The sequence below is a fragment of the Choloepus didactylus genome, chromosome 12, assembly GCF_015220235.1.
Source record: "Choloepus didactylus isolate mChoDid1 chromosome 12, mChoDid1.pri, whole genome shotgun sequence".
Lineage (NCBI taxonomy): Eukaryota > Metazoa > Chordata > Mammalia > Pilosa > Megalonychidae > Choloepus > Choloepus didactylus.
In genome coordinates, this window is record NC_051318.1 from 8,870,289 (window position 1) to 8,884,479 (window position 14,191).

General features: G+C 48.8%; 1 protein-coding gene across 2 annotated transcripts in view; it reads right to left on the reverse strand.

The window, feature by feature from the left end:
* Positions 1-13,654, reverse strand: part of B3GLCT (beta 3-glucosyltransferase) — a 112,805-nt gene extending 99,151 nt beyond the window's left edge. For both annotated transcript variants that reach the window (XM_037799994.1, XM_037799996.1), the window contains exons 1-2: positions 13,600-13,654; positions 255-304 (exon numbers count right to left, since the gene is read on the reverse strand). In XM_037799994.1, coding sequence (XP_037655922.1) covers positions 255-304; positions 13,600-13,642 — 93 coding nt within the window. In that variant the 5' untranslated portion in view covers positions 13,643-13,654. The remainder of the gene's footprint in view (positions 1-254; positions 305-13,599) is intronic.
* Positions 13,655-14,191: the final 537 nt, after the last annotated feature.

The window sequence follows — 14,191 nt, forward strand, 5'->3', positions numbered from 1 at the left end:
CAGGTCCGTATATCTTTTTCTTGAAATGAATTTAGCATGCAATGGATCTGCTTTAACTATTAAGGGATTTTTTTTTAAAGGAAGACTACCTGTGGGTTGCTATGTGGAATTCAAAAGCCATGTTACTCGACATTTCGTTAATTCATACTTCAAGAAACTTGATAACTACTAAAGGATTGAATCATTACAGTTCCCATTAAAGAAGAGACAAAAGAATCTCAGAAAGGAGGAGATTTGATTACTATAAATAGTACCTGAGACTGCTTGACCTCTTTATTTGTATCTTCAGAAACCAAAGCAAAAGCTGGAAAAAAAGGAAACATTTTTACATTAAAATTAGCAATTAAGATTCATCTGACATTCAACAGTTTTGCTTATGGTGAGTAAAAAAGATACTTGAAAAAGACACATGTGCTCATTTTTAAGCAGCTGCATTGCTGCAAACTTGTAATGCTGCCCTTCACCTCCAGACCTAAGATGATTCATCAAGGCGAAGCCAACGTGAATAGGCTACCAAGCAGAAGAAACAGTACGTCAAAGACATCAAAATCTGTGTAAAGCATTTGAGTCTATACATAGAAAACACAAAAGAGATGCACCCAGAATACTACTCCTTAGAAACCTTGGTTTGTGCCTTCTTAAGCAAAGAATTCCTGAGATTCCAGAGGGAAGAAAAACAAATTCCAACTTTCACCATCACTGCCAGAACCGGGCAGGCCACGGAGCTAAACCTCGAACAAGCCATGGGCCTGCGGGACTGCTGGGTTAGATGCCTAAAGCAGGGACTGCTGGCAGGTATGGAGAAAACCCTACTAAAGCAATGGGGCTAGGCGAGCAAGGGGAATTACAGTCAGTCCCCATTTATGATGATTTAATGTTTTGAGTCCGAGCCCATAAAGAGACAAAGATTTCCCTAGAGATACCTGCAGGCTCCGCATTAAAAAATAACAACATGATGGTAATACTTAACACTTTGAAAATATACAGCTAAATGATAAACCAAACAGTCAGGTAGGTTAACAGAATAAAAAAATAATGCCTTAATTTCATAGCACATTTCTCCTGAGGAGCTAAGAAAGTATTTCCTAGCATTTGTTTTTCCAATTGGCATCCCCAGGAGTAAGCAGGCAATGCCAAGGAACAGTCATGTAAAAAAGGGTGGGACAGGCAAGAGCACCAGGCAATAATGCAGTGCAGGGGTGTGGGGGCTCGCCCGGAGCAACAGAGGAGACCCCACCGAGATCCCTTTGGATCCCTTTGAATCCCTCTGGATCCCTTCCAGTGCTTCCCCACTCACCCCCCTCAGGCATCTGCTGCCTCCAACTGCTCTCTCCATTCAAATATGCTCAAAGGAAATCATCAAAAACATATTCACACTAAGAAGCAAATGACCAATGTGGATTGATCATTTCTATTTCCAGGATGACATTTCAAAAGACAAGGGGGAAAGGTAAAGCCAAGTGCCCCTCTATGTGTGGAATTTAGATAACAGCAAGCATTATATGAGGCCCCTCTGATGCCACCTCATATAAGACAGTAAATCCCTCATCCCTCCACTCTGCTTTTTTTTTTCCTCCATCACATTTATTGCCGACAGTATGTACGTATTGGTTTCTTGCCTGTCTTAATTATTAGTTTATCACAAGCTCCATGAGGGCAGGAGTTTAGCTTTACCTACTGTTCACCCTGCACCTAGCACACAGCCAGCCCCCAGAAAGAGCGTGATGCATATTTATTGAATGAATGAATGCAAGTCCACATGCTGGCCCTGGGATCACATCACACAGGGGTTGTCTATTCACCAACCCAGTAGGATGAGGAGTTTAGTGCCCCACCCCGCACTTATTCTCATCAGATTTTGATCCATTTTCCCACTTTTCACACACACATAAAACACATACAGAGAGAGAAGGTAAAGGGAAGCTAAAATCATTCATCAGATTCTAGGAAGAAAGGAAGGATTTCACCCAAAACGCCATTTAACCCCTCCTTCGGGGCACTTAGTTTTTGGTTTTGTCTCATTTTATTTGCCTCCAAGCTAGTTTGCATACATTAAATGCTCAAAAAGATATCAAAAATAGAATTGTTTAACAAACACCATCCAGTCAGGTCATGACATGTTACACCATGACTCAGCACCACAGAGCTCCAGAAAATAGAACATTCTGACAACTTGTGGGCTCTGAAAACTGATCAATCTAATACATGACTTTGATTCAAAAACCCACTCTCAAATGTGGATAGTCAAAGCTCTCTGAGTTAGAATTTTCTTTTATCAAGAAAACTGTCTCAATTTAACACATTCAGTGACTTTCAACCAGCGTTTACTCTTACCTCACCTGTTCGCAAGACCAGGCAGCTATGTGACGAGGAAGAGTATTTCAACTCAAAACACTTGGGTCTCTAGGGTAGACTTGATTGTGAAGGGAAAATGTCTTTAGAATTGGTTCTGGAAATTTCTAATGCATCACCTTTCATAAGTAAGCAGCTAATATTATTTGAGGATGCAACTGTTTATGGCAGGAATTACATAGAAGGAAGATGTTGGTAATACATCAGGATTTCCACAAATCCTACTTGTCCTTTTAAAAAACAAGTCCTTTATTCAGACAAGGCTTACCTGAGGCAAGGGTAAACCAGATACCAGTTCTATCCAAAACTACACAGACATCGAGTTAAAATAGCCATAAAATCTTTTAAAAAAAATAAAAACTAAAAATAAAAAAAGCCTTTCATCATTTCTTCCCATCACCGTGCTATGAAATTAAAAAATCCTTTTTCTCAGCATAGATACAAGTTACATAATCTTCAAAACAATGACATAAGAAACGTATCAGAGTTACTTTCAGTCATAAGAGCAAATCATATTGCAATATAATCCCCATTAGATGAATACAAAACATGCTAGTTGGTTTTCTCTCTGCATTTCCATAATCTAAATAAAACAAAAGCAATCATTGAGGAGCCAAATGCATTTTGAAGGCACAGAATGTGCTTTACCACTAATAAATTCAACCTGAAAATAATGAACCACTTAACAGAATTCCTACCAACAAAATCCCCGCTTTTACAGTTCTTGGGAACAAAGGAGAAATGGTGCAAATAGATGAGTAAAGTGAGAAAAATTGGCAAGTAAGGTAATTTCTTATACCTGTCACCCTCGTGAACCTGGCTGTGCAGGTTAACACCACGTGCCTTGGATAAGGAACACTGAGCACATGGATGAAGGGAAAGCAGCCTCCCACCAACAGGGCACACACGGGCACCAGGAGTGACCCCCAGGCTCAGTGTTTGCTGGTGGGTCTCAGACTAGTTTCCAGAATCAGCAGGGCAGACATGCTTGAAAGTTTGGCCTTAGTGCCTTGGCATGCAATTGGAGAAACATTCCAAGGTAAATCATACTCTTCTACGCCAAACTGCTGTTTAAAAGTCATTTTCCCTTTTCTATTTTCAATATGAATTCCAGTGAATTGCTACAGGGAACTATATTTAAAGTGCAAATCAGGGCAGGCAATAGAAACGAGACCTTTTTCATGATAACTTTAAATAATTGAAGCCAACCAATGTGTTTGCACACCTAGAATGAGAGATAAATCAAGATTTTACAACTAACCTGGGACTGAGATTTATAGGCTAGCCTGAGCCCTGGAGTGCAAGAAAACTTGAGAGGGATTAATTGCAGTGCACTTAGGCAACACTCATCACCAAAGATCTCTTCTGGTTCCTTTGAGGCAAAGACCCCCACCCCTTCCGGAAGGACGATTGCACCTCCTCGCTCCTAACTCTATTTTGTTCCTACACTCCTGATCTGTTCTCCCAAACTATTCCAGGAACATTCTATCACAGAAATCAAATTATTTTTTTAAAAAAAGGAGGGGGGTAGCACTAGAAGCTTTTCATCTAAATGAGATCATGCACAAAGTATGAATTAACAGCTCCTGAACATCCTGAGCATGCTGACAGCTGTCAGTCTGGGGAGGGTGTGGCTGGCCATTTGCCCTACACAAAAGCCAGGAGGGAACAAGAGCAGCACCCCCAGCTCTGTGAGATCAAAGGCCGATGTCACGCTGGAGCAAATTCTGGAAGCTTCTTACTGATGCCCTGGTTCTCACTACGGGTGCTGTGCACCAAGCCACTTTTTCTTATAACACGTGGAGAGAGGAAGTCTTTGGGTTTTACCCTCCTTCCTGTGACCTACTTAGAAAAGGTTTTACTCGGTGCTCTATTCAAAAGCCTTGGACGCCCTGTGCCAGCAACCCAGCCCCGGCCCCAGCAGGTTCCCAGGTTTAGTTCTGAGTTCTCCAGGACACACAGCCCACATCCAGTTTTCCTTGTTTCCAATCACCTGCCCCAAAGTAACCCACAGCAGCAGGGAGAACTGAAGTGGGCACACTCACTGGGGGTGAGCACCCACCTCTCCCTGGCCGTCTGTTCTCCATCCTCCCTGCTGGGCCCCTGGACCTGCTGGGAGCAGCTCGCCTCCAAAGCGGGGCACCACCGCCCTGGCACGGCACCCTGGGGCTGACCGCAGGACCAGCCACACCCACGGCGGGTGACCCAGGAGCAAACAGCTCAGCCCGGGCAGTGCACTGACGGCAGGGCCTGGCACGAGGAAAATGCTCCAGGCCTCAGCAGCTATTCATTCACATTTTCATCAGCTCCACAAACCACCAGGGAGTGGCTGCGGGTGTATAACGCACCACACTTTATGCCAGGATCTGGGGAAGAAAGCTGAGGGAGCCACTCCCAGGCCAGTCGGGGGGGTTCTGATTGCAGGGCCGCTGGCCGAGCCCCTGGGGTGAGCCTGTGTGGGCGCGGCAGGGGCTGTGCCAGGGAAGGGGTCAGGCTCGAGGAGGCTGGTTTTCTCCGTGCTGTGAGCAGCTCCTGTTGGCTCCTAGAGGGGAGGGCCAGGCTGAGACTCGTGCCTTAGAAAGATGTCTCGGGTGGCGTCTGGGTGGCTGTGGGGCACAGAAAAGGAGACAAACAGAGCAGCTAGGATGCTACTGCAGCCAGACAGCAAGAGACAAGGAATTATCCCCAAATTAAGTCAAGGCAGAGCCTGGCTGCGAGGGACAGGAGGCGTTAGGGCCACTAAAGCAGCAGAATCCACCGGCTTTGAAACAGGCTGTCCGGAAGGGCACAAGGGCAGGTGACCCCCAGGTTTCAGGTCTGAGTAACTGGGTAGAATGGGGTGTGTGGTAGGTTGAATTATGAACCCCACAAACACCTGCTCTTAACCTTCATCCGCATCCCTGTGGGTGTGAACCCGTTGTAAACAGGTCCTCTTGAAGACGCTCTTTTTGGTTAAGGTGTGGCCCAAATGAATCCGGGTGGGTTTTAATCCACATTACTGGTTCTATAGGGAGAGGAAACCAGAAGCTGGAAGTTGGGGACGGCCACGCAGAAAGAAGCCGGAAGCCAGCGGCTCACCATGCCCCGCAGGCAGCAATGCGAGCCAAGGAGCCCCAAGGAGCCCCAAGGATTGCAGCGAACCAGCATCGGTGAACTAATGACTTCGGGGGACAAAGTAAGCCTTGCCGGTATCTTGATTTTGGATTTCTTCTCACCTCTTGTTGTTTGAGCCAAAACCAGTTGGCGGTATTTGCCATAGCAGCTCTGGCAAACAGACAGGTTGCCATTCAGCAACCCAGAGGATCAAGGGGCAAGCAGATGTGTCTGGATAAATGTGAATGCCTGTGGAATATTCTGGAGGGGTTATCAGGTGTAGGGCTCAGTGTGGAGGTTGGGGAAGGGGCTGACTCAGGTGTGTCCAGAGTCCCATGGAAATGAGGCCCCAAGACTGGGGGTGCTCACCCAGAGAGTGTGTGCAGCCAAGGATGGGGACGGGGAGCCCCAACATTTCAGGGACAAGCCTATGAGGGGAACCACAAATGGCTGGGGCAGGAGGGAGAAGCAGGAGAGAAGGGAATTTCAGCTGAGAACCTCACTGTTGGATGGAGCGGTCAGCCTCAAATGCTGCAAAGGAGGGTCCATTTCAACCCTGCCCAACAAAAGCCAGCCCCAGGTGGACTCCTAGGCCATGTCCTAAGGCTCCAGAGCAGGAGCAGGGAGAGCCGCCACTGAATCCCAGCTTTGACCCCTAGCAGAACAGGGAATACTATGACAAAAGAGCCACAACATGCAAATCCTTTACAGAAGTGACACCCCAATAAATGCTTCCCTGACTTACCGAAGCACAAGCTGCGGAATGGGAAAGGGGTTTGGAACATTATACAAGATGCCTCAAGATGACAGTTCATCGAGTTCGCTCCTTGAAGATGCACAACAAGTCAGGGACTCAGGCCCTCCTGAGAAACACAGATCTACACTCAGGCCATCTGGGTTTGGATCCAGGCTTGGCCACTTAGCAGCTGAGCAACTCTGGGCCAGGACCCAGCCTCTCTGAGCCTCGGATTCCCTCCCTGCAGAGGGGGTATTAAACAGTCACTGTCCACGCAGGCCCAAAACAGGACCCTTCTTAGCTGGGAAGAGGTCTCAAGCCTTCTGCTCAGGCACCAAACATCAAACCCCTAGGTAAGGAGATGCTACTGGGGAAGCTGCCAGCACCTTCCTGCCACCTCAGCAAGTAGAGAATTGGATGCTATTTGGGGGTCAGGGCCCCCCCCTTTTACACAGTCCTGTGGCTTCTACAACAGTTAATGATTCAGCCTCTTGAGAGAAGTCAAGCAGGAAGGAGGCCTGGCCTCCCATCCAAAGGCCACACACACGCCCCCCCTCCTCCTCCTCAGCCCACTCCCTCCCCAGCCTTGCCCTGTTCCACCGGAACACATCCACACACAGGCAAGAGATTTTTCTCCACTTGGCCACAAAGTTTGCCAAATGACCAATACGTCCTATACACCAGATGGTAAATGTATTTACCGGCAGGACAATAAAGGGGAAAAAAAGAAAAGAAAAGTGAAATAACCATGTATTTTAGAAAGTAAAAGATCATTTGATTCTTGGATTCATCCCTCAGTTAAACAAATCAAAATCCCAGTCCCACAAGTATGTTCTATAGCCTGAGTCCCAGGTAGGGTCCGGAAAATCTTGGTCACACAAGAGACCATGGAACACACTAAAGAGGAGCAGAGACCAAACCTCAAATAAGGAAATGAGGGCTCGGTGTCATTCGTTTACCTCGCAAGAGCACTACTCAACAGTTGACCAACAGGCTTAATTTACAAAAATTCAACTCACACTTAACCTTTGAATGCCTTCCCTATTACAAAAGTGGATTTTAAAGCTACCACTGCCGGTGCCACCCAACGCATAGCATATACACCCTGAGAGGTTCTAACTCCTTTAGGACCTCGCTTGTCCATTATCCAAAAACCTTTGCTCCAACAACCCACTGCGCTCACCTTTTGAGATTTGTGCTCCATAGACTATATTCCCCCAGAAGTATTTGAAAAGTCACTGTGCTGGTTTGAATATATTATGTCCCCCAGAAAAAGCCATATTCTTTGATGCAATTTTGTAGGGCAGACATATTAGTGGAGATTAAGTTGGAACTTTGGATTAGGTTGTTTCCATGGAGATGTGCCCCACCCAACTGTAGGTGATGACTCTGATTGGATAATTTCCATTGAGGTGTTGGCCTGCCCATTCAGGGTGGGTCTGAATTAAATTACTGGAGCACTATATAAGATCAGCCAGAAGGAGCCAGCTGCTACAGCCAAGAGGGACACTTTGAAGAAAGCACAGAGAAGCTGCAGATGAGAGACATTTTGAAGATGGACATTGAAAACAGACTGGCTCCGGAGAAGCTAAGAGAAGACAAATACCCCAAGTGCAACTAAGAGTGACATTTTTGAGGAACTGCAGCCTAGAGAGGAACGTCCTGGGAGAAAGCCATTTTGAAACCAGAACTTTGGTGCAGACGCCAGCCACGTGCCTTCCCAGCTAACAGAGGTTTTCCAGACACCATTGGCCATCCTCCAGTGAAGGTACCTGATTGCTGATGTGTTACCTTGCACACTTTATGGCTTTAAGACTGTAACTGTGTAACCAAATAAACCCCCTTTTACAAAAGCTAATCCATCTCTGGTGTTTTCCATTCTGGCAGCATAAGCAAAACTAGAACAGCCACCAAATGATGCCAGAACCAGAGAAAGGCTCCTTGGCTTGAGTGAAGAGGTTACCGTCCCCAACAGACGAAGCACCCAACTGGTAAAGATTAGGCAACAGTTCCAGACTTTGCAATCTCCATCTTAAAGACAAAAGCAACCATCAGTCATCTTTACACTCTACAGATGTTCATGAGCATGACAACCATCTGCTTACACCCCAGTTCACACCTGGCCCAGGTGGCCCAGGCAGGGGTCCGCGCACCTGCCCACATGTACAGCTCGCGTGGGCACCTTGTTAAACACATAAATCCATAGGCCTCATCTGGGACCCTTTGAATCAGAAAATCTGGAGCAGGAACCCTGGAATCTGCATCTTTTTACAAACAGGTGCTCCTTTAAGAGCTTCCCATGCACACTTAAGTTTAAGAAATACCAGATGGACAGCCAAACAGCAACTCAAGCACTGTTTTCATGGTGGGCCTTGGTCCTTTAACTTCCTTTGTTTTCTTTGTCTCAGAAACTAAGAATCACATCCACAAAAACCACATCCACCCTCAAGGATCTGGAGAAGATAAATCCAGCTTGATGAATAAAGAGCCTTGAACGTCTTACAGGAAGCAATGCTGTAAACTCAAATATACTACCTTTTCAGTTTCACAAAATATCCTTTCAGGAGCAAAAATACATCATGGTCCTAGGAGAAAATGGCATTGCTATACTTGCAACAGATTAAAGCTTCTGTGATGATACTTTTAATCATTGCTGAAAACTGCAGCTTTATATCATGCAAATAAGGGCTGCTTTCTTTCCCAACTTCTACCACCTCTTTGGTAGATTAAATAAAACACCGAATAAATTCATTTTGTAGATCAAGGCTCTCTTCTTTAAAAATAAAAAGAATCTTCTCAAATCACCACCGACATCTCCCCAGCCTGGACCTCTCCTCTGAGTTCCACACCCACCCAGCGACTGCCAGCTGACAGGGCACCCAAACACCTCACATGCACCCCAAGCTCAACACTGCAAAACTCCCTAAAAATAAAAATCAAAAAGTAATTTAAAAAATAAAAGAAAGTCTGGTCCTCCTCTAGTAGCACCTGTGTCCGGAAGTAGCACCTGCAGCTGGACAAAAATCTACAAGTCACCCTCGACCCACCTCTTCTCCCATCCCACTGTACCCAATCAAAGAGCATGCCTTATGGATTCCTACATGCTGCTAACATGGCCCTCGAATCCCTCCACTTGCCCCCACCTCCACCTCCACCATCACCATCTCCCCCACACACTGCTATGGTCCCACTGTCCCCCTCCAACCCTGGTTCCACAGGCAACTAGAGGGAGCGTCTTCAAATGCCAGTCAACTCACGTGCCTCCCCCACTGCAGCCTAACTTCCCACTGCTCTTGGGGCAAAGTGCCAAATGCATAGCCGGGCCTGCCAGCCCTAATCTTCCCAGCCCCTTTCAAGCTCTCCAGTCCCCCGTCTTTGCTCCTAGACACCCAGTTCCTTTCCTCTGCTGGAAGGCTCTCTCCCTCCCCCTCCTCGCTGATGTCTGTTTCCCCTCAGGTCTGAGCTCGGATGCTGCTTCCTCTAGGAGGCGTTTCTTGAGCTCCTCCACACTGGTGACATTTCAAGCTGGACAGTTCTTTGCCGTCAGGGGCTGTCCTGTGCACGGCAGGAAGCTCAGCAGCATCCCTGGCCTCCGCCCAACCGATGCCAATAGCATCCCCCACCCAGTCGTGACAATCAATGCCTCTAGACATTGCCAGATGTCCCCTGGGGGGGGGGGGGTCCAGTTGATTGGCACAGGCCAGGCCAAAGCCATCCACCCTTCGAAACTGCCCCTTCCCAGCAGCCCACACGCTTGCAAATGGGAAGTTCCCACCAGCTTGTCCTGCTTATCCCCGAGGCTTCACACAACAATCACTTTCTGAACAAATGAAAGAAACTTTCGCTACAGTTTCTCTTTCTAACACCATTCCTATTTTTAAATGTTAACTGGTTAATATTATTCCTATTTTTAAATTGTTAACATTTTCTAGTCCAAATCAGCACCTACATTGCATCAGATGTATGGGTGGTGGTTTAGTGAGCAGAGCTTTGGAACAGGGTGTTAAGCAGGCCTGCAATCAAGAAGAGGTCTGAGGAGCCCCTGGCTCGCATCAGAACTTTCCCTTTTTCATCGAAAAGATGGCAAGAAAATACAGAGACTCCTGGGTATTGTTCTGAAGGAAGAATCTGTGCAATCCCAAGGAAGCATCACACACAATCCGACAAGGAAGAAAAACAGCATTCGTAAATTCCCCATAAGCAGACCCTTTGTGCCTAGAAATTAATTTGCTTGCTTTATGATGTTTCTAACAAGGAGCAAAAAAACCTGGCATTTAGAGCCCCAAACCGGATCAGTTATTAGGACTGGCTGGAGCACTGGGCCCACAACTTTTCCATCAGAGGAAATTAATAAAAGGTCAGAACATCTCCTCACTGCCCCAACCCCCCTCAATTGAAGCAGTTGCCTCTCCCCTCCCTCCCACCACAAAGCAGGACTGTCAGCAGCAGGCAAAGTCCCTTGGGTCAAGTCCCAAGGGATTTGGGGGTCCTGGAGTGCCTGGACAACAGAGAATCATCCAGAGGGCTAAAATCTGGGCCAGTAATGTTCAAGTCCCACTTAAGAAACAGAAGGTTTAAAATACAAAAATCAAAAAAACATAAAACCTCCTTGAGTCAGATTTGACTCGTGGAGTCCTACAATTTCTGACTCACTGCAATCAAAAGGAATCCAAGCAAGACCTGGCTCAGAATGAAAAATCATCCTAATTTTGGCAGGTGCTAAGAAATACAATGTTGGCTCATAGAGAGTGGAGATAGGGGTAAGAGAGCTAAAGGCTAATACCTATTATTTTCACCACTGGTTCAAATAAGCTTTTTCACAGATGTATCAATTAGGATTAGGTCTGGTTGCATATAATAGCCCAAACAACTGGGCCTGAAACAGACAGAGGTTTATTTTTATCCCTGTAATACAAGCCTGGAAGTAGGCGATCCAGAACTGGCATGAAGTCCCAATCCATCTGGTGCCCAGGCTTCTTCCATCTTTCTGCTCTGCCATCCTTACTAGGGCTTCCATCATCAAAGTAGCCTCATGGTCACAGGATGGCTGCACCAGCTCCAGCCATAAAGCCCACATTGTGGAAAAATGAAACAGGGCAGAAAGGCCGGCATCCCAGCTGGGTCAGCCACCTTTTAGGAGCTTACCCGGAAGCCCCACCCAGCAATCTCTACATACATCTCACTGGCTACCTTTATGCTCAAGGACCACTGAGAAATGTTTTCTTGCCAGCAACACTGCCAGCACTCCAGCCATTTCTCTGCCCTTCCCTTTGCCCCCAATGATTAGAAAAGAGTTTTGCTAGTCAGGAAAAGAAAGGACTGAGGGATACTGGGTGAGCAGTTAGGAGTCTCTACCACAATAGAATGAGTAATTTAAACTGTAAGAGACTGCAAAATTCTAGTAGTCTATCTAGTCTGTGCCTCCAATTTCATATATATGAGAAAACTGAGGCTCAAAAACCACCCAGCTAGTAAGTGGTGGCTTAAAGGGTTGAATAAATCTTCTGCTTCTAGAACTGGTGCCGGAACTTTAGAATTGAAGTTGCAGAGAGTTTTGTCTGTATATGCATGGGGGTTTAAAATAAATTTAAAATGAATTTTCTACATTGACTTTTCTCTTAAAAACCCAAATGAATATGCTAGTTTGTGTGGAAACTAAACATGTACCATCAGGCAAATCTCCTAAAGGAATATTTAAGGTATTTTAAAACTCTCAGGACTGTTCACATGCCTCAGAAATTGTGTCACATTCTTTGTCCCAGCAAGATTCCAAGAACCTTGGGAGAGGAGACCATTCACACACCCTTGCATCCTCCCCACAACCTCAGGTCAAGCTCAATAAAACATACCAGCAACTTACATTGGAAATGGAAGAATACAGCCTCCTGTCTTACCAACCCACAAAGCCAGTTCACAAAACCCAAATGTGTCGTGGGGGGTTTGCATTATTTACTGTGCTTATCTGACAACCTCACCACTGGAATAGACAGCGCTAAAAATGTGTTGACATTTTACTTCATTGTGAATGTCCTTTCATGTATTATCAAGTTTGGACAGTGCAAATGTTCCCTTAAGGGTAGTAAAAAAAAAATAGATACACACAGCAATACAATTGTGCAGTTCAGCCCACACAGTACATAGGTTGCATACAAATATTATGTCCCGAGTGCAGCATTATAAAGTTCAGTGCTATAAATAAAATGCCAATTTCGGCTACCATCCACCCCAATTGGGTAGTTGCAAAACTTCCAGGCAACAAGCCAAAGGACGCAGCCAGGAGCCACCTCGCCCATTTCCATCTCCCACCCCAGCACGCTCCTCCCGGGGACACGCTCAGTATTCCACCACCCGAGCGCGTCTACAGCCAAGCTCGCCTCTCCCCACCATCCAGCACATCCTTCTCTGCCCAAGGTGCCCGGACATTTTAATCACGTTGTTGCTTAATTAATCATGTGTGTGAACAATTCGCTACCAATTACCATCCCTCGCTTTGCTCACTCTTACCGAGCACCTAGAGAAATGCCAAGGATATACCGAGAGGCACACAGGTCCCTCCTTCTGAGAGACATTAAAATCCTAAAATAAAAACAGACCACATAGATTCAGGAAGGCCCAAGCAAACGGCAGCGTGCGGGACGCCACGTCTCTTCCTCGACTGCACTACCCCGAAGTCCCTAAACCCTGAACCGCCTTTGAGCTGGAAACACACGGTTCCGGGCTGGACACCCGGACGCCGAGATCTCCGAAAAGGGAATCACCCCACCCCCACCCCTTAAAATGTGAACGAATCGCATCGTGAAAGTCGGTTACGATGGTTAGCATTGTGTTTTAACCTCCGTTCACTTGGTTTCATGAGAACGGGGGTTGGGGGCGGGGGGTGCGCCCCGAGGGTCCGGGGAGGGGGCTCCGGCAACAGCCGAGCCGCAAGTGCCGCTTGCAGAACTGCGCTCCGTTGGCCCAGCACAGACCCGCGACTTCCGAGGGTCCCCGCGGCGCCCCGCGACTCCCAGCCAGGCCCCGAAACCCGCAGAAAGGGGCGGTGCCCGAGGGGCCGCGCGGGGAGTGGAGGAGGGGACGGGCCCCCGGCGCCGCCGGACCCCCGCTCCCCCCCGGCCCCGGCCCCCAGCGCCCGGGCGCGCAGGCGGGACGCGGGCGGCAGTCGGGGGGCGGGCACGGCCGCGGCCACCTCGCCGGGAAAAGTTTCTTCCAGTTGCGCCTTCCCGCGGCCGCGTCCTGCGGGGTGGCCGCCGCGCTCGGCTCGCGCGCGGGAGGCGGGGGGACGCGGGCCGGGGCCCGGGCGGCCGAGGGGCGCGCAGGGCGCGGCGGGGACGGGGACGGGGACGGGGCGGCCGCCGGGGCCAGGGCTGGGCCGCCGGCGCCTCCCCGCGCGGACCCGGGCGCGGCCGCCCGCTACTTACCCGGCCAGCAGGCGAGGAGCGCGAGCAGCGCGGGCGGGCGCATGCCGGCGGCGGAGCTGCGCGCCCGGCCTGGGCGCGGGGACCGCAGACGCGCGCGGAGCGCAGCTGCGCCGCCGCCGCCCTCCCGGCCCCTGCCGCGGCGCCCGCCTCCCCCGCCCGGGCCCTGCGCGCCGCGCCCTCCGCGCCCCCTGGCGGCCGGGAGCGGGAGCGCCCCGGGGTGCACTCGCGGCGCCCGTGGCTCCCGGCCCGCCCAACCCAGGGGTGAGCGCGGAGGAGGACCGCTGCCCCTCCCCGTCCAGGCCGCGGACCTCGGCCCCTCCGGCCACCAGCCTCCGCGCCTCCCGTTCCCTTCCTCTCCAGCAGCCCCCCGCCATGACCTAGACACCCTCTCTCCCTCCAGGACCTGCCACCTGACCTCCTGTGGCCCCTGCAAGGGGTCAGTAGTATTCTGACCCCCGAAGTGATGGGGGGCGGAGGAAGGGAGGGGAGTCACTTTTTTTCCCTGCTAGTGTAATGTACCATCTGCTATTTTTAAAAATCAGTAATTCAACTCTTAATATTATTGGCACCAGTGTTCTATATGTTGATGAAG